This window comes from Phyllostomus hastatus, unplaced genomic scaffold (assembly GCF_019186645.2).
Source record: "Phyllostomus hastatus isolate PE091 unplaced genomic scaffold, TTU_PhHast_1.1 phas_contig_38, whole genome shotgun sequence".
Classification (NCBI taxonomy): domain Eukaryota; kingdom Metazoa; phylum Chordata; class Mammalia; order Chiroptera; family Phyllostomidae; genus Phyllostomus; species Phyllostomus hastatus.
In genome coordinates, this window is record NW_025333869.1 from 29181614 (window position 1) to 29206463 (window position 24850).

At 36.9% G+C, this 24850-nt stretch overlaps 2 protein-coding genes across 3 annotated transcripts in view; one reads left to right on the plus strand and one right to left on the minus strand.

The window, feature by feature from the left end:
* LRRTM3 (leucine rich repeat transmembrane neuronal 3) overlaps positions 1–21998 on the minus strand; it is a 167176-nt gene extending 145178 nt beyond the window's left edge. The window contains exons 1-2 of the mRNA XM_045841857.1: positions 21503–21998; positions 19637–21168 (exon numbers count right to left, since the gene is read on the minus strand). Coding sequence (XP_045697813.1) covers positions 19637–21168; positions 21503–21506 — 1536 coding nt within the window. The 5' untranslated portion in view covers positions 21507–21998. The remainder of the gene's footprint in view (positions 1–19636; positions 21169–21502) is intronic.
* Positions 1–24850, plus strand: part of CTNNA3 (catenin alpha 3) — a 1495188-nt gene that overhangs the window by 613465 nt on the left and 856873 nt on the right. The gene's annotated exons all lie outside the window — the stretch shown is intronic.

The window sequence follows — 24850 nt, forward strand, 5'->3', positions numbered from 1 at the left end:
TCATGTTTCCTCCCTTTAAAATTTCTCTGAAAGAAAAATAATAAATAGACTTAATTAAATATAACACAAGTTAGAAAATGATAAGGACTGTAGAAGTAAGAACTAACAGTAATAGTAATAATAATAATAATGTGCAATTGAAGTTGAGGGAGAAAGAAAAATACCTTTAACTGTAAGAGTTAGAAAATAGTTCATGAAAGAGTTATGTTTGGTCATAAAATATAAGATGGATTTGATGTAAAGGAATGTTCCTGGCAGAAGAACCAATATGAGCAGATTAGAGATGGACTCTGAGGAAGATGTTCAAAGAATAGTAACTTTGGGTTTTGTTGGAGCATGGTAGTAGAAGGGTAATTGCACAAGAGAAACTGACAGACTCAGTTTGAGACAAGTTGTGGGGAGATGTTAGAAGTTTCAGAGCTCCAAAGTGTGCATTGGGTGCAAAAGCCTTGTAAAGTGGTAGGCTGCCAGGCTCCAGCCAGTGTGCTGGTGTTGGCCATGCAAAAACAAATAGATGCTAATTTTTGTACATTGTAAGCATTTGAAATACACACAGTAGTATGCTGATCATGTTTAATTCTACCATCATTGCTGAGAAGAACATTTTAAGCTATGAGATCCTAATTTTTATGTTGGATTTAGTGATTTTTAAAGGGGATGTTTACTATGGTATATCCAGGAATGATAGTTTCTCAGTAAATTTATTTTGAATTTGGATTTGGCAAAATATATTTGAATAAAGAAAAATTATATGAATATGAATGTATTCTGTTATATTACTGAATAAGTCCCATTGAACACCTTAGGAATAGCATGAATACAAATTGTAAATTTTTGTGAATCTCACATAATCTCTGATAATAAATGTGTTCATATGTTTTATTACAAGATGACATGCTTTTTCCAGAGTCTTGAAATCAAATAGCCTAATAGCAAACAAGCAAACAAACAAAAAGTCCCAATGATAATTCATCTGAACTGGAATTATTGCTTTGATCTAAAAAGTAATATAGGGGCTAATGGAGATACGTACATTCGATTCTCCTCCTCATTTCAGAGGACATTTCAATGAATTACATCTTGGACTATTTTGTGGTATGTTTGGTTTATGGATTATCACTGAGAAGCTGAGAATTGTTTTCACTTATTTTCAATAGAAGAATCCTAGCAATGAAGGGAATAAATAAATGGTTATCATTTAATATTTTCAATATTGCCAGTTTGGGTGATTGCTTATACGGATTACCAGCCAAGGGTACAACACCCCCATGTCACTGTGGTATCCTTCCTGTAGGCATACATATTACAAAGAAAATGAGCTGTGTTGAGTCTTAGGTTAAACTCTATAAATCAATGACTCTTAGATAAATAATGCATTAATCAAATCTTCCCAAGCAGAACTCTAATTGAGGGCCTTGAAAATAAAAATGGACCAGTAGTTGCAAAATATCACATAAGAAATATAGTAATGGTTCCACTATCTTGAAAATGCAACTCCCTGTTTTCTTACAGGTTCACTTGTCTTTTATTCACTTCTTGATCTAGATTTTTCCTAAACATTTCCTTATTTTGTACACTTCACTTTTTGGAAAATATCTGAATTCAGTCAATGCATTAGGCAAAACTTTGTTAAAAGCCATACTGTGTAAGGAACTGGAAAGACCATTCAGTCCCTTCAGATAGCCCCTCCTCCAATCTCTCCAGCCAAAGCCAGTCAATGGGTTGCAATGTGAAAACTGTTGCAATAGCCCTTTGCCTAAAACATATATTCCTCCATTGACCAGCCCAGCCTAATCACAGGGACTGAATTTTGTTTTCTCTAGAGAATAGTGTATTTTATTGATTAAATTTCTATCCTTCCTAAATTCATCAGGATTTTTTAAAAAAATCAGACATTTGAACAGAGAATCTAAGAAAAGCCAAGGAAACCACAGGTGAAGAACATAGACAAAAATATAAGTTATAAGGTCTTGAACACTTGTTAGAAGTGTTTTTCTTTGGTGTTTTTGGTAATTTTAGGAGAGAGGGAAAGAGGTAGAGAGGAGGGGGTAGGGGTGGCATGAGGGCAGGATTAGTTGCATGAAAAACAATAGCCACTGTGGAAAGTAGTACGGAGTTATCTCAAAAAATTCAAAATGAAACTTCCTTATGACCCAGTGATTCCACTTCTGGGAATATATCCAAAGAAACCTGAAACATTAATGTGAAAGACTATATGCATCCCTATGTTCACTGCCGAGTTATTTACAATAGCCAAGGTTTGGAGGCAGCCCAAGTACCCATCAGTGGATGAGTGGGTAAAAAAGCTATGCTATATTTACACAATAGAATATGACTGGGTCATTAACAAGAAGGAAGCCTTACCTTTTGCAACAGCATGGATGGACCTGAAGAGTATTTTACTAAGTAAAATAAGCCAGTCAGAGAAAGAGAAGTACCATGTGATTTCAATTACCTGTATTTTGCTGTGTATAGTATACACCCACTTTTCTGTGTGCATTATACATGGGATTATTATACCTATTATTATACTCATGGTATGTAATAATTATACCCACGTATAATGCACATGCTTATTTTTCCCTAAAAAATTAGATTAAAAATGTGCATTATACATGGCAAAATATAGTATGTGTGGAATCTACTGAACAAAATAAACTAACAAAATAGAAAGACTCATAGATACAGAGAACAGGCTGGCAGCAGTCAGAGGGGAAGGGGAAGGGGGTACTAGATAAAAATGTGAAGGGATTAAGCAAAAACAAACAAATAAACAAAAAACACCTCATAGACAAGACAACAGTATGGTGATTACCAGAGGGAAAGGGGGTGGGGAAGGCAGAAGAGGGCAAAGGGGGGATTAGTGGTTATGGAAGGAGACTTGGGGTGGTGAACAAATAATACAATATTCAGATGATATAACGTAGAATTGTACACCTGACACCTATATAATTTTATTAATCATTGTCACCCAATAAATTCAGTTAAGAAACCAACATATTTTAAAATAAAGTCATTTAGAAGAAGTAGAACTACTCTACCTTCCTCACTGGCTCTTATAAAGAGACTGCTGTGTGATGTAGTGAAATAATGTCAATCACATTCTAATAGTAAATACAACATTGAATGCCACAGATCTGTTTCTTGGAGTTCTTCCATGTAAATGAACCACATAGCACAATCAATAAATGTAGCTCTAGAAGGGAGCCCATTAGGGGGTAATCAGAGAGTAATTGGACCTTTTTGTTACAGCACTGTTCTGGGCCTACCCTGGTGAGCTAATGATTTAGGCATTAACACCTTGATGTGATTTACCCAGTTTTTTTATACAATTGTTTGACTATAGCAGGCTTTCTAGGAGCTGAGGACCTTGAACAGAGGGCTGAGGTAAGGGATTGGGGCAAAAAACAAGGGCTACTGAAAAAGCTCATTGCCTCATAGTACGCCTTAGAGCTGGCTATCCAGGGCCAGAGTTTAAAAGTGCAAAATAATTTAAAGTTGCATTATTTTTACTGGTATGAATCGACTAGACTAGACTAGACTAGAATAGAATAGGAAATTATTCACTAGCAATTCCTCAGTCTCCCATGCTATGGAGTACATGACATAAGAAGTTCATGAAAACTTCCAGCCCTGGCTGGCGTAGCTCAGTGGATTGAGTGCAGGCTGCGAACCAAAGTGTCGCAGGTTTGATTCCCAGTCAGGCTACATACCTGGGTTGCAGGCCACAGCCCCCAGCAACTGCACATTGATGTCTCTTTCTCTCTCTCTTTCTCCCTCCCTTCCCTGTCTAAAAATAAATAAATAAAATCTTTAAAAAAAAGCACCTTCCCAGTACAGGGATCCATGGTCATTATATGAATAAGAAAAGTATTAATTCTGTGTGTATGGAGGGGGAGAGGTGGAAGGACAGAGATTAGATATCTGTAGATCTACAACTATACTCAACAATATGCACGAATCTCATGACAGATAATGTCCAGTCAGAAAAAAGCAAGGCTTAAAAGATGGTACATACTTTATGATTCCATTTATATAAAGTACCAAGACAGATAAAGCTACTCTCTACACTCAGAGGTAATGTTAATGGTTACACTTGGAGACAGGGCTAATAAATGGAAGGCTCATAGGAGGCTTTTGGAAGTGTTGGGAATCATCCGTGTGTTTATCTGGGTGCAAAGAACACAGGTGTGTCCCGCATCCATTGAGCTGTACATTGACAGTACGTTCACTTTTCTCTGTTTAAGATGGGTCAACAGAATTTTTTTGTTTAAGCTCCAGAAATGCCTCCCAGGTATTAGAATATTGTTAACCTAGTTATGCCTCTGCCATCTTTTCTGAACTTCTCAGTCACTATTTCCAAATGGCAAGATAGTTATCATTGGATTTTATCTCCTTCCCTTTTCAGTTTCTCTCAGATTTACCCAACAGTTTTTCTCCTCTCCTGATGTACAGAGATCCTAAACTACATTTAAATATCTTGTTTAATAATTGATGCCATTATCATCAAATAATGCCTTATATTATAATACAAAATACTTCACCCTGAGGGTTTCTCAGTTCCATGCCTAGAGATAGTGGAGACCAATGTTAACACTGGAAAATGAAGGCTCTGGGGACCAGGGTCTAGACAGGCTTTCCAGGAGTAGTATGAAGAAAGTCAGAGTAGGAATGAATGTCTTAAAATTATATCATGGAAAGATCCAATATGTTAAAATGGTAGTTTCTATTTTCAGAAAGAGTTATTTCTCTCTCACATGTGTTAAAGTGTAAAAAAAAAGCCTAGTAAAAAAAGACTTAACACTTCAAAGTCATTAAGTAACTAATTAACTAATGAATCTACATAACAGCTCTATGAGGTTTGTGTTAAATACCTACCGCTTCACAGATCTTGTGTCATTTAGAAACTCTTACAGCTCTTTTCATCTCTGCTCTTTTCAGTGTCTTTAAAAAGAACTAATTATCATGTCCCCAGTGAAGGGCACAAATCAAATTTTTCTCTTGAGAAGAGAAAATCCAATGCTTTATAAGGAAGCAACTTTCCAAACCCATCAATTCAATGGCTTTCCTGGTGATATGACTCCAAAGTTCAAATGTCCTTTGTCTTCTGTTAGGTTTTGTTTGCCTTGAGGAAAAACAAAAATCCATTTGTATGCCTGTACATAGTAGGTGCTCAATAAATGCCCTAAGATACAAGAATACAAGAATTGGAGTTCCTGTATTTTAACTTTGGATTAATTGCTTTAGATAATTCAGCCATCATTTCATAGACTTGATTATAATTTTTGAAAATATAAATATTAATATTGTACTACTTTCTTCCAAATGCCTAAATGATTTCCCACTAGAAATGAATTAGTGCTAAATTATATAGGCCAGTTAGTTCCCTACAATAATAACAGCATATTCTTTTCAGCATTCAGTATGAAGGAGTGGAATATGTCTATGTTTTGGGGAGAAAAATGAGGGGCGTTTGTCAGACATTAGAACAACATTTTAAAGAGAGAGATTTTAAAGATAATGGAGTCAGTGCTTCAAGTTTAGTAATGAAAAGGCAAGGACACTGAATTATTAGAAGATAATACTAAAATCAGAGTGTTTTTGCTGTGCTAAGCAAAATTGTTACAGAACAATATTTAATACAGCGATTCCATTAACAGATATTAACAGAATGTTTCCAAATTTATGGTGAGCCCTTTATGGGCTTGATTCAATGACTGATTAATTAAGCTCCTGGGATATTTAACTATTTTCTATAGATTGCAGACTGCAGCATCATGAAAACTCCTAGTAAGACAGAGGGACATTACTTTTATTAAACACCTGCCATGCCCACAAATACATATTTTCTCAATTTATCCTCAAAATGGGTCTGAGATGTGAAGTACTGTTCCCATTTGACAGATGAGAAAACTGATGCCAAGCTATGCTGTTAGTCTAATGATTCAAAGTCTGTAATCTCTCCCTTCCACTAGGAAATTAAAGTAGCCTTTCATGAATCGCTTTAATTTGAATACCTTCAGGCCTCATGTATCTTAAACTGTTTTTGCAGGCATTCATCTGTGCATGGTGCATGCTGTTGTACTCATTTAATAAAAACATAGAAATAAGAACCCTTTTTTTTCCCATTTGTCGACCTTCTCTTTCAGCTACACTCAGCTCACACGGCTTGAATTCTGGCTGGCACAGGCAGTGCGGTCAAGGCTGCAGCTGCTAGGATCCCCTCCTCCCATGCTCCTCATGAGTTCTGCAAATGAGCCCTGCAGACTGATATTGCACTCTGCAGTTTATGTGACAAATAGCTTTTGTGGCTTTTCGTATCACTCATAAATTTTGGCAACATACGGGCTGTTTGTCAGATTCAAATTCCATATATTAGAAAGGAAAGAATTGAAGATTTCTGCATTGAAAGTGGACTCTACCCATAAGATTTATTTGTAAATTTTACTTTAAACTACTTTGAGAGGAACCTAGAATATTCTCCTGGTGCTGCCTTGCTGCAAATTATTTCTATCCTTATGCCATAAATCTTGATAATACATCTTTTAAAATGTGCCCGAGAAATGTATTTCATGTTTATAGCACTGGATTTTAGTGAGTCAAATTGTGTTGGGGCAGTATGTTTGCCTCTTCACGTTCCATGTGACACTGGAGTAAAATGGAGACTTCGGTCATTCAGCTGCAGGCTCTAAGAAAGCCTGTTGTAACTGTGCATTTTAATTAACTGAATCAGCTGAGGAAATGTTGTCTCTTCTGTGGTGTAGCTGTCTGCCTTGTAAAGTGCCTCCCTGGATAAACAGAGGACTTCTATTTCTTAAACTGCCTTTCCTCCATGGTCTTTAAGAGTGTTGGGCTTTTTCTTTTTTCTGAGTTTACAGGTGGAGGAGGTTTCATAAACTCTAAAATGATTCTCTGGCAAATTCAGTTGCCTTTTTACAATACTTGGGGCTACAATATAGTTACTGCAGGATGCATGCTGTTATTGGCCCACAGAGAAACATTTATAAACCTAAATCTGTTTTGTCATATTACTGGAGATAGCATCTGCACTTGGGGATAGTTGAAATACAAATTGAAGATCAGATAGTGTTTTTTAAAAATAATTAGTGGGCTATACTGTGAATTGAGCTAACAAAATGGGGATAATTGAACCATTGATTATTTCTGCACAACACAGTGCTGGATGTTAAAGCTGAGTTGTGATAAGACGATAGTTGCAGTTCAGTGATTTATGTGCAAATTTGACCTCTGGAAATATAATTTGTGAGCCTGGCATTGAAAATTACCGAATATATCCTGCTAGAAACCTCTTGCCTGTGTGATTGGTTGTTGGTTACTTAAGCACTGGGTTCTCTTCATTTAGCTGTCACTCTATGAAGAGGTTTTTGAACCCAAAATACATTAATTAGTGCTAATTTCAAAACAGAGGTTTTTAATTTTTACAAATTATAGGTCATGGAACCTAGAGCCCTCTTACTGAGTTAGACCAAGCAGATTCTAGTAATGAAAATTAAAAACAAAACAAAACACAACCCCTTCTTGTAATTCTTCCTCTTTTGTAAAAATGAAAACAAAAAAAATTCTTTTTAAAATTTAAGTAACCACTGGGTATATATTAAACAAGAGAGGTAAAGGTGAGGGGTCCAAAAATGATACACTGTTCACAATGAAACCCTGGAATAGATCATTAAGAGAGGGACTAAGGTTTGAAGTTCTTGGAATATTGTTAGAAATTCAATTAAATTAGATTGTAGTTTCAAATTGAAGGCAAGAAAATGGATTGCAAGTTTCTCAAAAATCCTTATAGCTATGAGTTATTATGACTAAATAAAGGTTTCATTTCAATTCTCTTAATATCTTTTTTTTAAAGATTTTATTTATTTATTTATTTATTTATTTAGAGAGGGAAGGGAGAGAGAAAGAGAGAGGGAGAGAGAAACATCAATGTGCGGTTGCTGGGGGCCATGGCCTGCACCCCAGGCATGTGCCCTGAGTGGGAATTGAACCTGCGATACCTGGTCGCAGCCCATGCTCAATCCACTGAGCTACACCAGCCAGGGCCCAATTCTCTTATTATCTTTGTTCCAAAAAATGAACCTGCTCTGTTGATGGCAAAGATTAACAAGGTCTGGGGCCTGATCCACACCTCACATGAAAAGGAATATTTGGATATTTTACCAACCTGCCCTGCCTTACGACTCATGATAAAAATATTACTTAAGAATATATTAGGGAGGATGTTATTTCTATTTCTAAAATTGAACTATAATTTACAAAATTACAGTTCTTTATAGAACTAAAAAAAGCTATTGAACACAAATAGATTTTTGACTCTTTTAAATTAAATTATTAGACTGTGTCATTTTGATTATTACTTTTCTAAGAGATAAAAATCTTTAGCATTTAGCTTTTAACCCTTCCAGAGATGCATATTCAATTAGTAAAAATTGACTTGGAAATAAAAGTTGGAAAGAGGGGAAATTGTAAGGTATTTTAAGTGGAGCTGAGACAGAAATCAGTGCAAAGGAGTACGAGGGTAAACAGAAGGGAGGAAGGGAGAGACAACCAGCAAAGGGATAACGCTTCAATTCTATATGATCAAATGTGCCTTCTGTATAAGCAGTGTTCAGGGGGAAAAAAAGATGAGCATTAATCATTGCCAGCTTCTGAGTATATGATGTTTGAAGCCTCCAGTAAGAATTGTCACTTCGAAAATATGCATAATCAGAAAGAATACCTCTGACCCCACTTTTCTGATAGTATAGGGCAGCTCCATTGTGTGTTTAGTCAGAGAGGGGAGGCCTTGGAATGGATCGGAAATGGAAGCCTTGTGAAACTGGGGATGAGATGTGGAGACAACCAAGCTAAAGAGAAAAGGGCCTTTCCCAAGAAGCAATGGACAAAGAGAAGTCACAAATATATGGCTTTTACAACAGAAGTTGGCTACTCAGTCTCCACTAAAATCAAGATGTATTTATACTTAGAATTACATTTTCTTTCTTTGCCTTACATTTTTTTAGCCTTTCGTCACACTAACATATCCCCTAAAAATGTTAACGCCCTTGGTGAATATCAAAGGAAAATCATTGGTAGGTTATTCGTGACATAGGAACAATTCAAATCAGAACATGAGTCTTAAAAATATATATAATTAGTAATAATTTTTGAAACCAAACTAGGTAATGATAAATGAGAATACTGTGTATGTGAAAAGTATATATGAAATAAAAACAAAAATGTTTATGTAGGCTATATAAATAAATATGAGATTGATAATCACCTTACATCACCAATCACCAAAACATCAATTCAACAGAATAAAAAGCTAGCCCAGTCACCCCTGGAAGAAGAAACAAAATGGTCCTTTTCCTCAAAAAGGGTATATAGAACATTAACACCTCTAACATAGGGCAGCCTGCGATGTAGTCTTCGACAGAGCTACAAAATACAGAAAACAGGAAAGGACAAGAGTAAGAAGACTTCTAGAATGGTGGGATTTCAGGTGGATCTATTATAGAAAGCCTCAGAGATTGCCAGGAGGACTTGGAAGTGAGGAAAATCATTTCTTCACAAAGAAAATAGATTGTCCAAAGCACAGAGGTAGGAAAACACATGCTCCTTCAAGAACTGGCCAGTGTTAGAGCACGGGAAATCATGTGCAAGTAAAGGAGGAGGTGCAGCTGGGCTTTCTGGGGAGCTCTAGGGCACTGCTCTTGTACGCCATGTTACCGTTCAGTATTGACTGTGTGCCTAGATGCCCCTGAACTTATGACAATTTAGAATATATTTTTAAGTTAATTTTATGTAATTGCTTCATCATCATTTATCCCTGCTATATCCTCTTCCCCCTCTACCCACGACCCTCCTCCCTATAATCACCACACTGTTGTCCATGTTCAAGAGTTCTTCCTCTTTTCCCTCCTCTTTTGTTCAATCCCTTCACATCCCCCACCCCAGTTTCCCTCACCTTCAAGCTGTCAGCCTGCTCTCTATCTGTAAGTTTGTCTCTGTTTTGCTTGTTACTCAGTTTGTTCATTAGATTCTACTTATGAGTGATATTATATGGTACTTATCTGGCTTATTTTACTTAGCATAATGTTCTCCATGTCCATCCATGCTGTTGCAAATGGTAACATTTTCTTCTTTTTTATTTCTTGAAAGTCTATCACATATCTGTTTATCATTCCATATAAAAACAGGTAGTAGAATACTACTAAAGCATACTGGGGCATTGAAACCCTTAGCAGTTAGAGTTAATGAAGGGAAGGTGAAAGTTACTTTTTTGTGCCAAGCTTTTTGTACTAAAGATTTTTTATCTATGTCATACTTAATCATCACAGGATTTGTATGAATATTAAATAACATGTGACATGCCAAAACAAAGCACATGAAAATATTCAAGAAATGCTGAGTCCTGATTCTTTACCCATTTATAATAATTCTACGATGATTACATTGTTTTACACATATTCTTTTTTGTGATAAAAAAGCTAAGACTCATAAGTTGTTCATTATTAAGTCCCAGAATCAGAATCCAAACTGGTTCTTCCTGGATCCCTAGCCCAAGTTTTCTCTATATAGCACTGTCTCTCCAGTGAGAAAAACTATGAAGAAAGCCTGTGTATACAGCAATTCACTGAGATATTTCTCAAACTATAGCTTACTGATTGAAACCTGGATTCTTTGCCCTGCTTTGGTTCCTTTGGGAAGGCCCAAAGTCACGTTTGAGAAAAATACAGAGGTATCCGTATAGGATGATTTCATGAGTGTTTGCAATGCCTTTTGACCCCCAGAAGCACTTTACCCAACCCTGCAGGGTATGCTTGCTCTTAGTGTATGACTTTCTCTCCTTCAGCTAAAGGTTTTTATTTAAATATTGGATGCTCTTGAGAGGGACAGTAATACTGGTCTAGATCTATGAATAGATGTTTGGTAAGAAGGAAGCAAGAGAGCCCTCAGTATTACTGGAAGGAGGAAATTCAGTATGGAAAATCTTTCTTAAAGTGGAAAATGCATGGAAATGAGAGACTGGGAAGACAGAAGGCAAATATCCCAGACTTGACTATATGGCAATCTAGAGACAAACCCAGTCTGTCTGATTGCTCCAACCATAAAAGTGATAGATTTTTCTATAACTTTCTGACAGGATCAAAATTTGGGGGTTCTAGAAAGGCAGACAAAGCGAATCATTCAAAGAATGGGGACAGTATCTGTAGGCAAAAGCAACACAGAACAAAACAACCAAAAAGCAAACACAAAGAACATCTCTGTTAGCAATGGAAAATGGAAGGAAAGTGAAGCTTAAATTTAAGAATGTAATGGTAAACTTGAAGAGTAAATGAGAGGTCAGGAGGGTGAAATACAGTATCCTCATCACTTAGGATTATTTGTAGATTAATAAATATATGTATTGTGAACTTCAGAGTATGTATTTTTAAAATCTACCTTCATATTTTAAATTTACAGCTAGCTTAATGCTTTTACATTTAAGCGTAAACTAAAAAAGGCTCCACACATATCTGTGTGTGTGTCAGACCATAAAACAAACAAAGTGAAACTCATAAAAATATACGTAGATTTTTACACTTTACTACTCAATCCTCCCAATAAAAATCCATTGGACTAAATGTGGCTGCCTTTTACTGATGAGTGATGGGCTGAAGTGGATGCCACAGGTTGGGAAGAACACTGTCCTGGAAGATCAGAATTTACCTAGCAGAGGGATATCCAAATGGTAAATCATTGGAAATAGTTTCTTTTTTTTTCTTTCTTTTTTTAAAAGATTTTATTTATTTATTTTTAGAGAGGGAAGGGAGGGAGATAGAGAGAGAGAGACAGAGAAACTTCAATGTGCGGTTGCTGGGGGTTATGGCCTGCAACCCAGGCATGTACCCTGGCTGGGAATTGAACCTGGGACACGTTGGTTCCCAGCCCGAGCTCAATCCACTGAGGGAAATAATTTCTTAATGGAAACTGGAGATATATAATATAATTTGTCTTGAAAAACCTTATGTGGCTGGGGTATGCATTATTTTAGGACAGTCCTATAAAGAAGGGGCAAGGTATTGTATTAATGGATGACACTTTTTAGAAGGCAGAGTCAGTATAAGGGCTGTGTTTTTTTTTTAAGATTTTATTTATTTATTTTTTTAGAGAGAAGAGAGGGAGATAGAGAGAGAGAGAGAGAGAGAGAGAGAGAGAGAGAGAGAGAGAGAGAGAGAGAGGGAGAGAGAGAGAGAGAGAAACATCAATGTGTGGTTGCTGGAGGTCATGGCCTGCAACCCAGGCATGTACCCTGACTGGGAATCTAAGGGCTGTGTTTTTATATTACAAAAAGAACTATGTAGACACTCCTGGCACATAATCAAGACTCAGTTACCCAAAAATACACAGACCTGCCCAAATGAATAATAAAAATATATCACCTTATAGGAAGGATGTGGATATTTTTTCTAAGCATCAAAAATAAGCCTAGCATGGTGAAAAAATATATACTTATGTAATATGACCTCTGCCATATTTAACAGATCTTTAATTAATTCATTTTAATTGTCATTCAGTAATGTCACCTAACTTTTCATAGGCTAAATAGCAGTACCCTAAGTGGTTACACCTTTTCACTTTAAAATTTTGTATGAATTCTGCAAAACTTGTTCCTAAATTAGTGCAAGTCAACACTGATCCTAAAGTACTGTTAGTTATTAAACTTCTTAGAGACTTCTCACTGTTCTAATCTTATCACAGGTTTATCAGAGATTTTTAAAGTCACTCTACTACTTCAACCTCCCCATGATATCTTCTACAAGTACCCTTTAAATATTCTTGTGAGGTGCTGGTTGGGTGTCTTAAAAGGGAGTGAGCCTGTTCCTTCTTTTAGAAAGTATGACAGGTTAATGGTAGCTGCATGTGGGGACCACCCGGTTGAAGCCATGAACACAGCCTAATAGGGGAGCCTCACTGCACTATAGCCTCACATTTGAGGATGTTTTCTTTCTACTCCCTAGCTTATTAATACACTAGAGAGCTTCGAGAGTGCTGAATAAGGATTGATATTTAATTGAAGTCTTTGTTCTTTGCTGGCAAAATGTATTTTACACCCAGGATAAATGGTAATTAGTACAATTTAAGCTTTAACAGAAATTGCCTTTGCTAAGTATAGTATTTGCCTTATCATTTTATATGTGAGACCAAAGAAAACTTGCATTTTATTTCTGAAAAGACTAAATTCTGATTGTTGATATGAGTGTTTTTCATTGTGAAATGTAGTTGAGTACTCCTTTACATAAAGTCCCATATTTTCTTTTCTAGGAGTTAGTGAATTTAAAAAGGAAAATAGTGGGCTTTAACACTTTGCCAGCCTGTACTTCAACTCCTTCTTTTTCAAGAAATTGAAAGAATTCAATTTCTTCTTTCTTCCATTTAAAATATGAAAACACTAAAGAGGTGGTTTGTGGGCTACAGAGGAAAGGAGAGGCTGTCAGACAGACTGAAATTTTATCATTGATTTTTTTCATTGGAAATAGGCTCTTTGAGTGAGATGATCCAATTGTGTTGATTTATACTTCCTATTTTTGTTGTATAGGAAGTAGAGAACAATGATTTAAGAGAGGGAGAAAGGAATAAAGAAAATTCCTGGGGAGGAGGAGGTGGGAGCCCTTGAAAAATAAAAATAAAATATAGAGAATTGCCAAGAACACTATGAGCTTATACTACATCTTTTGCTGGATAGAATAAGATAGAAGCTTCTTTTAATGAAATGACTTATTATTGTATATGGAGATTCGGTTATCAGCAAGTACTATTGCCAAATGGATTGCCTCTGCTTGGTCTTACATTCTTGGTCTCTCTGTGCTCCTGGAATTGTCCTTACCCAACTCAAGAACAACCACCAAGAAACCCATGAAGGTAAAGCAGCAGAAAATTCAAAAATGCTTTTTCCCAATGAAAAAAACAGCATTATCTCTGTTGTCTAGAGATGTCATTGAAACCCACCTGTCAATCAGGAACAGTGTGTCTACTTCAATTGTAAGAATTTTGAAAATGCACCTGCTACCTCATACTTGTCAAGACCAGCTACATCCAGTGGAGACAGATTCATAATTACACTGGTAAATTTTTGATGAAAGGCCAATGAAGAGGACTCTTAAGTATTTAATTTTGCATAAAAGAGTAGGTGGTTACTTATAAAAAGAAGCCTTTGTATTATTAAGCTACTATGTTTAATCCAGTGATCTTTAATGGCAATAACTTATAAATAAAATCAATAATAATTTCTATTGTGGGAGGAGATTTTGGATAGTCTTTCACAGGGGAATAAAGGGACAACAGAGTAGATGTCATGTGATGAATACCTTTTTTTGCTCAATAACAGTGTCATTTGCCATAAAATGTATTTATAAAGTCAATGAGAGCTCATAGTAGTGATATTGGAGAAGGAATGGCTGGGTAACCTATGCTGACTGAAAGCCCTTGCTGTAATGACCTGATTTGGGAAACAATTCAAATTTTAGTTTAGTTTGATAATCTTTTGATTCAGTACACTGTGGTCAGTGTCTTTATTTATGTTTATTGTACATTGTGCTTATTATTGATAAACTCCTCAACTTAGATAACATGGGGTGGAAGAAACTGTGGGGTTTTTTTAAATGAAAGGTCAAAGACACATTAAGATCTAGACTCACTGTCATGTCCCGGAATTGATATAAATGTAAAATGGATTTGGGCTTCCATAACATAGAGGTTAGTTATGTCTTTATAACCCAGACCAAATGTAGAACACTGGCAAAGACAGTTGAGAATCATTCTAAGTACTCTTTGAAAACAATAGGCATTTACTGTTTTATTGATAACAAAGCACTTCTTACATTTTCCCCTCCCAGTAATCACGTGAAGCCAACAACATATGCCTGTTTTACATATGGGGAACTTCAAGTTCAGAAAAGCTAATAATTTGTCTGAAATCATTTGATTAGCAAGTGTCAGAGAATCTTGCATCCTACCACATATGGCTGTGATATTTTCCTCAAATGAAGAAATGTGTTATGTAGATTTCTCTGTAGTATTTCTATTGTAGTCTACTCAACTATGCAAAAATCATCAATGATTTTGGAGACTAAGCAAAATTTGGATTTGAGAGAAACTGTCACTTTCACCTGTGCTTTTTTAGTTTTCAAGAATCATTTAATACAAGCTACTTAGCTTTCATCAATTCTGTTTCTCTTACAACATATATAATTCAAATTTACTGATATAATTTTTCATTTTCATAATATCTTCTAGTTACCTCTGAGTTTTAATATACATAGCTAAGAGAATTCAAGTATAGCAAAGCCTCACACATTTGCTATGATCCAAGTTCTGAGAATCCAGAGGAAAGGGAATGCAAGAAGAAACACCGTTTCTGAAATTTTTATGTCTCGTGGTTCAGTTCCCACGTGCCATGTGTGGAACACATTTTGTGTTAGGCTTCATGGCCTGATGCTTGTTTTTGGTGCTAATCTAATTCACACTTTAGATAAACTGTTTAAGTTCTCTTCTTAGTCAGTGTCAAAGGAAAAGAAGATAGTGCATGCACCTACAGCATCCTAAAAACCCTTGCCAAATCTATGAATCTGACTCTGCATTATCCTTCCCCAGAAGGAGAGCATAATCTCATTATCCATGAATCATCGCCTCCTGTATTGTAACATCATTGTCTAACAGACCCAGTGTTCAGCAGGCTGGAAATGGGGAGGGAGGTGAAGGGGAGGGGAGAGAGCCGTGGGGGAAAGCACAGGTCACTGGCATGATTGATCGACAACTTGGAGAGCTCTGGAGCCAGAAAGGGAGCCTCCCTCATATGATAGCTCAGACATTCCTACCGATTAGTAAGTAACTGATGCTGATTCTTTCAATATTAATATTAAAGTTTATTTTTCACAGCCTAAATTACATCATATTTCAGTATCCTGCCTATGGAAAATGTTAAACCATTTCATGGAAACACGTATATTTGGCCAACATCAATGAGTGCAAAGGCCTTAAAATATTTCTTAGCCATCTTATTACATCATAACTTGCTCTTCGTTTTTGAGCACTTCTTTCGAGCCCTCAGTGCCAGTTCTGTGGCCTCTGTTTGAGCATTACTAAATAAGTCAATATGCAAAATACAGGGCCCGGCACAAATAACACCCCTTGTTCATTACAAAATCTTTTATTATAAAATCATAAGCATGGAACTGCAACATACCAATATCACACTCAAGCACACCATATGACATTTTAGGTGAAATGTTCAAATTAAACTATAAATTACTACACTCATATTATTACCTTACCAACCACACTCAGGCAGGTGCTACTTCTGCCGGACCCTGTATAACTTAAAAAAAATAACACTATAACTGTATTTTCCAGGGAGATGAACTAAGTAAGTTCAAATCTGATTCACAGATCAAAAACTATGTATTGTCAACCACATTTCTGTAAGGATTCAGAAGTTTAAAAAGTTATATAAAATGTATGGATAGTTGTGGTTAGTCTAACCAGCCACAGGAGGTCACTGCTGCTCCACAGAAATACAGTTATTGCTTGTCTGCTTAGGTAGTTGACTCACCAAATCAATGGAAAAAAATGGTTTAAATTTGTAGAAAAATGTAATGTCAACATCCTTAGAAAATATAAACTCATTAAAAGGAATATATCTTGCATCAGTATTGCTTGGAAGAACGTGGCACTGGGACTATTAACCGCATGCTGCAGTGGCACTGTGGGTGCTGGGACTCAAAGAGCCAGGCATTTTGGAGACTCTACTGCATTTCCTCTCTGGGGAAGCATTCAAAGTGCTGACTGATCCATCTGCCTGGATGTTTCTCTGTTCTGTAGTTCAACAGGTCAGGCTGCTTATTTAATTGTTGTCACCTTTGAGGAAAGTCACATACTTCATGTAAATTTGCACTAGAAAATGGACTATCAGTTCTATTCTCTAATATGCAGTGAGTTTGAAATACTAAAGAAAACAGACTTACATCTGAAGTCCAGGAAGTGCTATGGGATAGGGGTGAGAGCAACAGCTTTTAAGGAGGAGAACAAGCTCCAGCTGGCTTGTTAAAATTACAGTGGCGAACAAGTTAGTGTCTAACTTACAATGATTCTATGTTTGAGCTTAGAAAATACTAAGAACTAGAGAAGACTCATTCCCAAAAGGGGAAAAGTTTTTTTGCTTTTTTTTCTTTTGAATTTCACGTATTGAATCAAAATATGTTTTCACTATCTTTTATTTTGGTCCTCATTCATTATTAAATTTATAAGGAGTTAAAGTTGTACATTAAAAATGACTAGCCTTTAAAATGTTGGATATTCACTTAATCTTACACACCAAGTAGCTATGACTTTTAGAAACAGTTTTCAATACAGCAAATATATTTTATATATACTAGCAGCACCACAGCATTGAGAATTTATAAGAATGAAAAATAGGAGTGTAAATATGCGTTGCCTACATTTATTTGGTATCCATGACAAATGAGGCAGAAGGTCAAGCCAAAGAATAGAAGTGGGATTTTTCACTTTAACACTGCATTTAATTAATACCATAATTTTTAGTACAGAGAAAAATGAGTCTGACCAAAGAAAACTTCTTTTTTAGATGGAATATGTATTTACTGACATTTTATGAAAAATGTAAAATTACAACTTCAGTGAAAAACATCACAGTAGGCTCAGTCATCCAGTTCCCAGTACTGTAAGGAAGTATCTGCATTGTTAATCCATTGGGAATCTGTGAAAATTTGCCATTAATAAATATCTAGTCAAGAGTTATTGATGGGTAAACATATTGTAGCTATGATGCTTTTTCAAACTGCCATCTATTTTAGGATTTAATTAAAACAAAATCCACTTTAAATGTTCCTTTTTCTTTATTGCTTATAAAAATGTGATTTTTATAATCTGGCTTCCTTGCCATTATATTTCATGGTGACTTAAGATTGTTGCCTCTCAGCATATGAAAAACCCCCAAACTACATAAAAATGCTGGTAAAATTAGCTAGTCACTTTTTCTTTCTTTCATTCTTTCTTTTTCTTTCTTTCTTTCTTCTTTTTTTTTTTTTGCTGCAGCATTTCTGTTTTGAAAGAACAGGGACATGGTTTGGCAAGCCAAATTAAACAAAACAGACTTAATGTTGCAATTCCTGATTTTTACTCCTGTAGTTGAGTTGTTTATTTTGGAAGATGAAAGAGGATACAGACTAAAGACATTTTTCTAAAATCTTAATGAACTGTGGTCAAAGTTACTTAAATACAAAAGCTGTCATATTTGTGCTGCAGTCAATAAACTTTCACCTACAACATAAAAACATGCATGCAGCTTGCACATTGCCAGCAGGGTCTGTACAGAATCAAACTGACGGATGAGTTCACAATACAGATGAGCATAGAGACACAGTAATGTCAGCAATAGAAAAGCAAAGACAAGTGCCAGAGGGTTGGTCCTTTTTCCTCTGAGATTTATTTTATACATTTATTCAGGTGCTTTCAAAATCATCCTTTTTAATGAGGCTGTTGATGGAAAGCATGTCTTGGACCGTGTTCTGTTTACACCTTTAAATGAAGTGTCAGGTCGTTAGAGGACTAGTGTGTGCAGGACACAGAATGAAACACAGTAGGACAGCCTGACAAATCCCAAACAGAAGAACAGAGAAAGCTAATGATTCCACTCCCTACATTAGGGTCCTTGAAAGAACTGGAATGAGAAATGCTGGTAAGCTCCCAACCACATGAATATAGCAAGCTGCCTTCCCATTCGCAAGCCCTTTCTCTGAAAACACCCTAACGTGAGGAGCAGCAGAGAAATTTGCCTCCTTAAATTTGCTTCTTGGCTCTCTAGGTACTTGTTTTGGAAATGTAGAGACCAGAAGAAATTGACAGTGAAACGTCTAGTCTGATTTTACAGAGATGGGTTTCAGAGACAGGGCTTAAAGTCTCAAACTTTGTATTTTTACCATCGCCTCACATTTTGCAGTTGTCTACTTTCATTTTAACCTTTCAACACTTTTCCCTGCACTTGCCTTATCATAACTCAGACAGCTCTGCACACTTCTCCTGGTGCTGCTTTAACCCAACACCATCTTTTGATAGTTTCCTGCAATTTTCTTTTATGCCAGGCATTGTTTCACGGCTCTGTCTCCAAATGTTCCTGTCATCAAGCATTCTCCTGGAATCAGTTCAAGGTCTGAGTACCTGGGATCATTCAGTTTTTCCTTGATTTGCCAACAATTTGCAAACCTCCTACAGCTGTAGATTTGGTTCTACCAGAAAAGCAGCGGATGTGGGGGATTAATTGTAAAAAGTTTTATCTTAAAACAAGTGTGACATTAATGGAATCAATAAAGAGTCTTATACAATAGGCATTGTATTAAACCAGAGTTCAAGCTTCACATTGATTGTGGTATTTAAATTTCAATGGGCTGATTATGTACTAGAGGAAAATGACCAGTATTATGAATGCACTAAAACGGACAGGGCAGGGCCTTGCCAGCAAAGTGAGAGGGAGAGGGAATGGGAGGGGGCACCATGTTCCCTTTGTAGTCACCAGAGTTCAATAAAGCACCACTTATTTCCCAGCTTTTAAGAGCGCTTTTATCACAATGGTTCATACCTCACACTCCCTGGAGCCCGATTTGTTATAGGTGCAGGGTCCCGTCCCATTCAGCAGCATCTCGCTGGTCTCCGTGTTGGTGGGTTTATAATCTACATAAAATTCCTGGGTACTGGGAGTCATTTGTTTTAGAGACTGTCTTTTCTTCTTCCTGTGCCTTCGCATGAGGGAGCGCTGCTGCAGCTGCTTCATGCTCGCAGGGTATCGCTTCCATGACACGTAGATAACAAGCAGGATGACGAGCACAGACAGGAAGAGGGCCACACTCCCTGCGATGATTTTATGGAAAGAGATGTGTTCCGTGTCAGCATCAGTCTCTGGGCTAGGCTCCGTGGCTCCCACTGTAGGGGGCAGAGGGGGTTTGCTCTCATGCTTCGGCCTGGGGAGCTTGGGCTTGAACGTGGGCTTTGGGAGAGCCCTGGCCAGATCAAATCTCTCCGTGGTACTTTTGCCACAGATGCTGTAGTTCTTCACTGCATCTATCACATTGACCCCTTGCAGCTCTTTGGGACTGGCACAGATAATTGTATTCTCCCTCAGCCCTTTAAAACTTTTCAGCCAGTTTACCAGGGAACAAATATTTCTGCTGCATTCCCATATATTCCCAGCGAGACTGATGTCATTGAGGGATATCCAAGAATCCAAAATCTCTTGACCAATAAATGTGAGCTTGTTGGAATCCAAGTTGAGACGCTGCAGATTCGGGACACACTGGAAAACACTAGGTCCACTAAAAGCTTCAATCTCATTGCCTGATAAATCGAGTCTTTGTAAGGAACTCCAGGTCCAGGACATGGTTTGTCCTATGACACTGATTTTATTCCACTGCAAGTACAGGTTCTGAAGGCTCACTAACCTTGGGAAAAGGGCCAGGTTGAGCTTGGAAAATTGATTGTGCTCCAGGTGAAGTTCTTTGAGTCTGATCATGCCAGCAAAGACATTCCTGGCTAAACTTCGGATCCGGTTATATCCCAGGTCCAAAAGTTCCAGGTTGCGGCAGTCTTGGAATATTCGCACAGGGATGGTTCTTAGGGAGTTAGACCTTAAATGTAAACTCAGCAGCTTCCTCAAGCCCCGAAATTGTTCAGATCCCAGAGAATGCAGCTGATTATAGGACAGGTCCAAGTTCCGTAAATTTGTCACAGGTCTGAAGGTATTGTTGAGAAAATAGGAGATTCTGTTGGAACTCAGAATCAACTCTTTGAGTCTGCGTATTCCATTAAAAGCATTCTCATCAATATTGCTGATATGGTTATGGTCAAGGTACAGCCAGGTGAGCTGGTTGAGCCCTTTAAATTGATTGTACTTAAGTTTTTGAAGGCTGTTATAGCGAAGGGACAAACCTAAGCAACCAGCAGATATACTTGAGGGTATCTCCTGTAATTTCTGAGATTCACAATATACCATTTTGCCTTCACACCTACAGCCCTTAGGGCATCCTCGTTCGGCAGAAGAAAGCATTGTCAGTAAGACAGTGGGGGCTATAACCAGTGCTACAGCTGATCCGCTCAGTAGCCTAATTACATTGAAACCTGAAAATAAAAACAACTTAGAAAAGTTATCCCCCCAAAAAAGAATTCATTTATTTTTAATCAAGCAAGAATAAGCACATATTTTCTTTAAAAAAATTAAATCTAGATAACAACATTTAACATCAAATAATCATCTCCTTGTCAGTTAAAGAGAATAGTCTTTAGGTTTTTTTTTAATAGTTAAGCAAGAAACGTGTTCACTAAGCAATTGAATATATAGTCTTACAGCAGAGCAAGGCATCTAAAATAATTAAGGCAGAAGTAATACACAGACTAGAGGATTTTTTGTTTTTGTTTTTTTTAAGAAGGAAAGAAGAAAAATGACAAAACATACCCATCCTTTGTATTGTTCAAAGGTCGTCCTTAGGTCTTTTGCTTTGGCTTAGGGGCCGCTTGCATGACAGCCCCTGTCAGTTGCACTGTAGTGAGTCAGGGCTCGCTGACACCCAGGAAGAAAAATTGGACCCCTTGGGAGATGAACCGATTTTGGAACATTATTCTCTGCCAGCCACGCGGAACACTCCAAGAACAAATAAATCCCCACTCCGCATTTGCAGCAGAACATCAAAATCTTCCTAGGTGATAGGATCTTCATGGATATTATGTTTTTGCATCTTTACAGTTTTGGGGGGTTAGGGTGTAAAAAAAAACCCAACTGGCTTCTACAATTTCTTCTTATCGGAAAGCATGATGTATTCCTCCAGGCAACGTGGGGCTACCTGAGCTGCCACATCTGTATTCCATAGCCCAGCATTTCTGGTGGTGAGCACCCAGTTCAGCCACAGAGCTGCATCGGAGCCCAGCAGGCAGGAGAGCCCTGTAGCGCGCACACGCTCAGCTCACTTCTGCAGACTGTCATTCTGAAAGCTGCTCGGACTGTTGCTTTGGTTTCAGTGAATGCAGTCTTATGTAAAGCTGCCCCCAGTGGTGAAGAACATTATGGGCATGTGCAGAAATGTCTCTCCTTTATCTTGCAAATGAGCAGGCTCTCTGCTGGAAAATGAATGATTGTTTTGGGTGGCTCAGTAAGAACTGAATGGTCACCATAATCAATAACTAGCAACGTTTTCTGTAATTTCCAAGTCTTGTTTTACAATCTGGCAACGTCTTTATTGTCTGTGTCCACTTAATCGCTAAACATGTGCTGCACAGAGTTTTTCTGAAGCTTGACATTAAGTTCACAGACCGAATGTCAATTTTTCTTAACCTCAATGTAGGCTTTGAACTGGGATTTAGAAAATGAATTATTGAGCTTCCCACAGAGAAACACTGACTGCCTGTCCATTTGACCTATTGGAATCACAGTGTTTATATAGTATTATGCAAGGTGTTTCAGGATGCTAGAGCACATACGTTTTGGAATAGAGAAAACTAATGACATATAAATCCACGTGTCCCATAGCCTTTCTGGTTTTCCCATAAAAGACATCATTGGTTTACTGGCTTGTGGCTTGGTTTGCTATTGTTTTGTTTTTTTGTCCTTTTTTTAATTGGAAGAGAAATAAACCATTTTTAGTGTGAGTAGAAGAATCAAGAGATCATTTGGTTCAGTTTTTTGATGCTACTATTTACATATTAAATCTTACATATTTAATTATTATACTAATATTTATTGAGTACTTTCTAAGTACTTTGAATAGGGGATCTTGTTTTATCTTTTAAATAGTATTGTGATGTGGGTCCCATTATAACCTTTATTTTAAAGATGAGGGAACTGAAACTTGGAGAGGTAATTTGCTCAAGGTCATATCGCAAGCAGGTAGTAGAACTGAGATTCAGAACAATATCTCTGTTATCCTTAAACCTCTCACAACTTGATGGTCCACTCAGCAACATCATTGTCTTCATTTTAAAATGATTGAAATGAAAATTAGCCTGATTGAGGCAATGGGTCAGGGAAACCATGGTTAAAAAAGAAATCCTTGCTTCCTAGAAAATAGTTTGGCATAAACTGTTTTGGTATGTCTTTTAAAGAAGTATTATAAACACTAAGGAGGAGGGGCAGTTTAGTGGAGAACATGGATTTCGATACCTTAGTTCAAATCTTGGCTAAAATGTACCAGCTTTGTAACCTTGAGTAGGTTACTTGTCTTTTCTATGCCTCAGTTTTCTCTTCTACAAAATGGACATGGTAACAAAATTCCATTTCATAGAGGGTTGAAAATTATGTCTTTTTAATATCTTTAAAGTACCGAGAATAGCATGTGGCACATAATAAGCCTGCATTAGCTGAATATCAACTGATAATGCATGTTGTTTAATATTAAATATTGACTATGCCAGTTGTTGTTAACTCAAACTACTTTAGTGAATATTTTTTATCTTGTTCACAATGGATTTCTGAGATTCACCCAGTCTTGCCCTCTTTGGTAAGAAAACATCCCTGGTCTGTATTATCTCAAATTTATCTTTAAAATGAATCTTTTTGTTCTATGAGCCATAATTTTTAATTAATGTTGGACTCTTTTCTTCCCCAAAGCAGAATATGGTAATATCTGCCTTATAGTAAAACCCTTTTTGCTTAAAATAAATGGAACACTTTTAAAAGCCTGCCTTATTAGTCTTTGGTAGGTGAATTAACCGTGGAAAACCCCGGACAACTTTCATATTATCTAAAGATGAGAACTTTGGTAACAGTTAGTCATGAAAATCATGAGGTCCCACAGATGTAATCCAATGGAAAACACCAATTTCTTAGATAGTATGTTATTAATAGGGTAGTGGTTTCACCCAGAATGTTATGAATGCATATAAAACACCTAGAGAGCTTGTTTAAAAGATGAATTTCCCAATCCCTCCCTCAAGATTCTCATTCAAACAGATGGAAGAGTGTGTGCTTGTGAAGCCTCTGATGGACAACGAGGTTGAAGAAATGTACTGTAAGGGACTGATTAAAAATATTCCCCGAGTAGGAAGAGAGGATATACAAACCTATACATTGTGATATAAACTCCATGGTGATAAAGATATTGTTTTATCTACTTCAGTTTCCCTAATATCTAGAACAGCACTTGGCACATTATAGATGATCAATTAATATTTATTGAATAAATACACATTTATGGGGGTTACAAGTAAATTTGATGCAAAATAAACTGGTAATGTAATACTAGTCTTAATGTACCTGGGATTGATCCCTGCAGAGTTCCTCAACCAGTGAGATTGCATACAAGTTTGGAGAATTTCTTTTTTCAATAGCGTGGGTGAAAGGGCAAGAAACTGGGAAGTAGAAACATGTAGATGGTCAGCAACTGATCATTACTTTTCATGTAGGTATCTGTTGTCTTCAGAGTTAAACCACAGATTTTATAAGGTTAGTAAATATACTTTTGAGTATTACCTATAGCTTATCACAGTTTCTATCATCTAACATCCCCAATGAGGACTGATAATCTGTATCTATTAAAAAAGACTAAAGGGTCCCTGGCTAGTGTAGGTCAGTGGTTTGGGCGTGGGCCTGTGAACCAAAGAGTTGTCGGTTTGATTCCCAGTCAGGGTACATGCCTGGGTTGTGGGCCAGGTCCCCAGTGTGGGGGTGGGGGGGTGCACAAGAGGCAGCAACACATTAATGTTTCTCTCCCTCTTTCTCCCCCCTTCCCCTGTCTCTAAAAATAAATAAATAAAATCTTTTAAAAATAAAAAAAGACTAAAGGGAATCAATATTTATAATCCCTTTCTTATA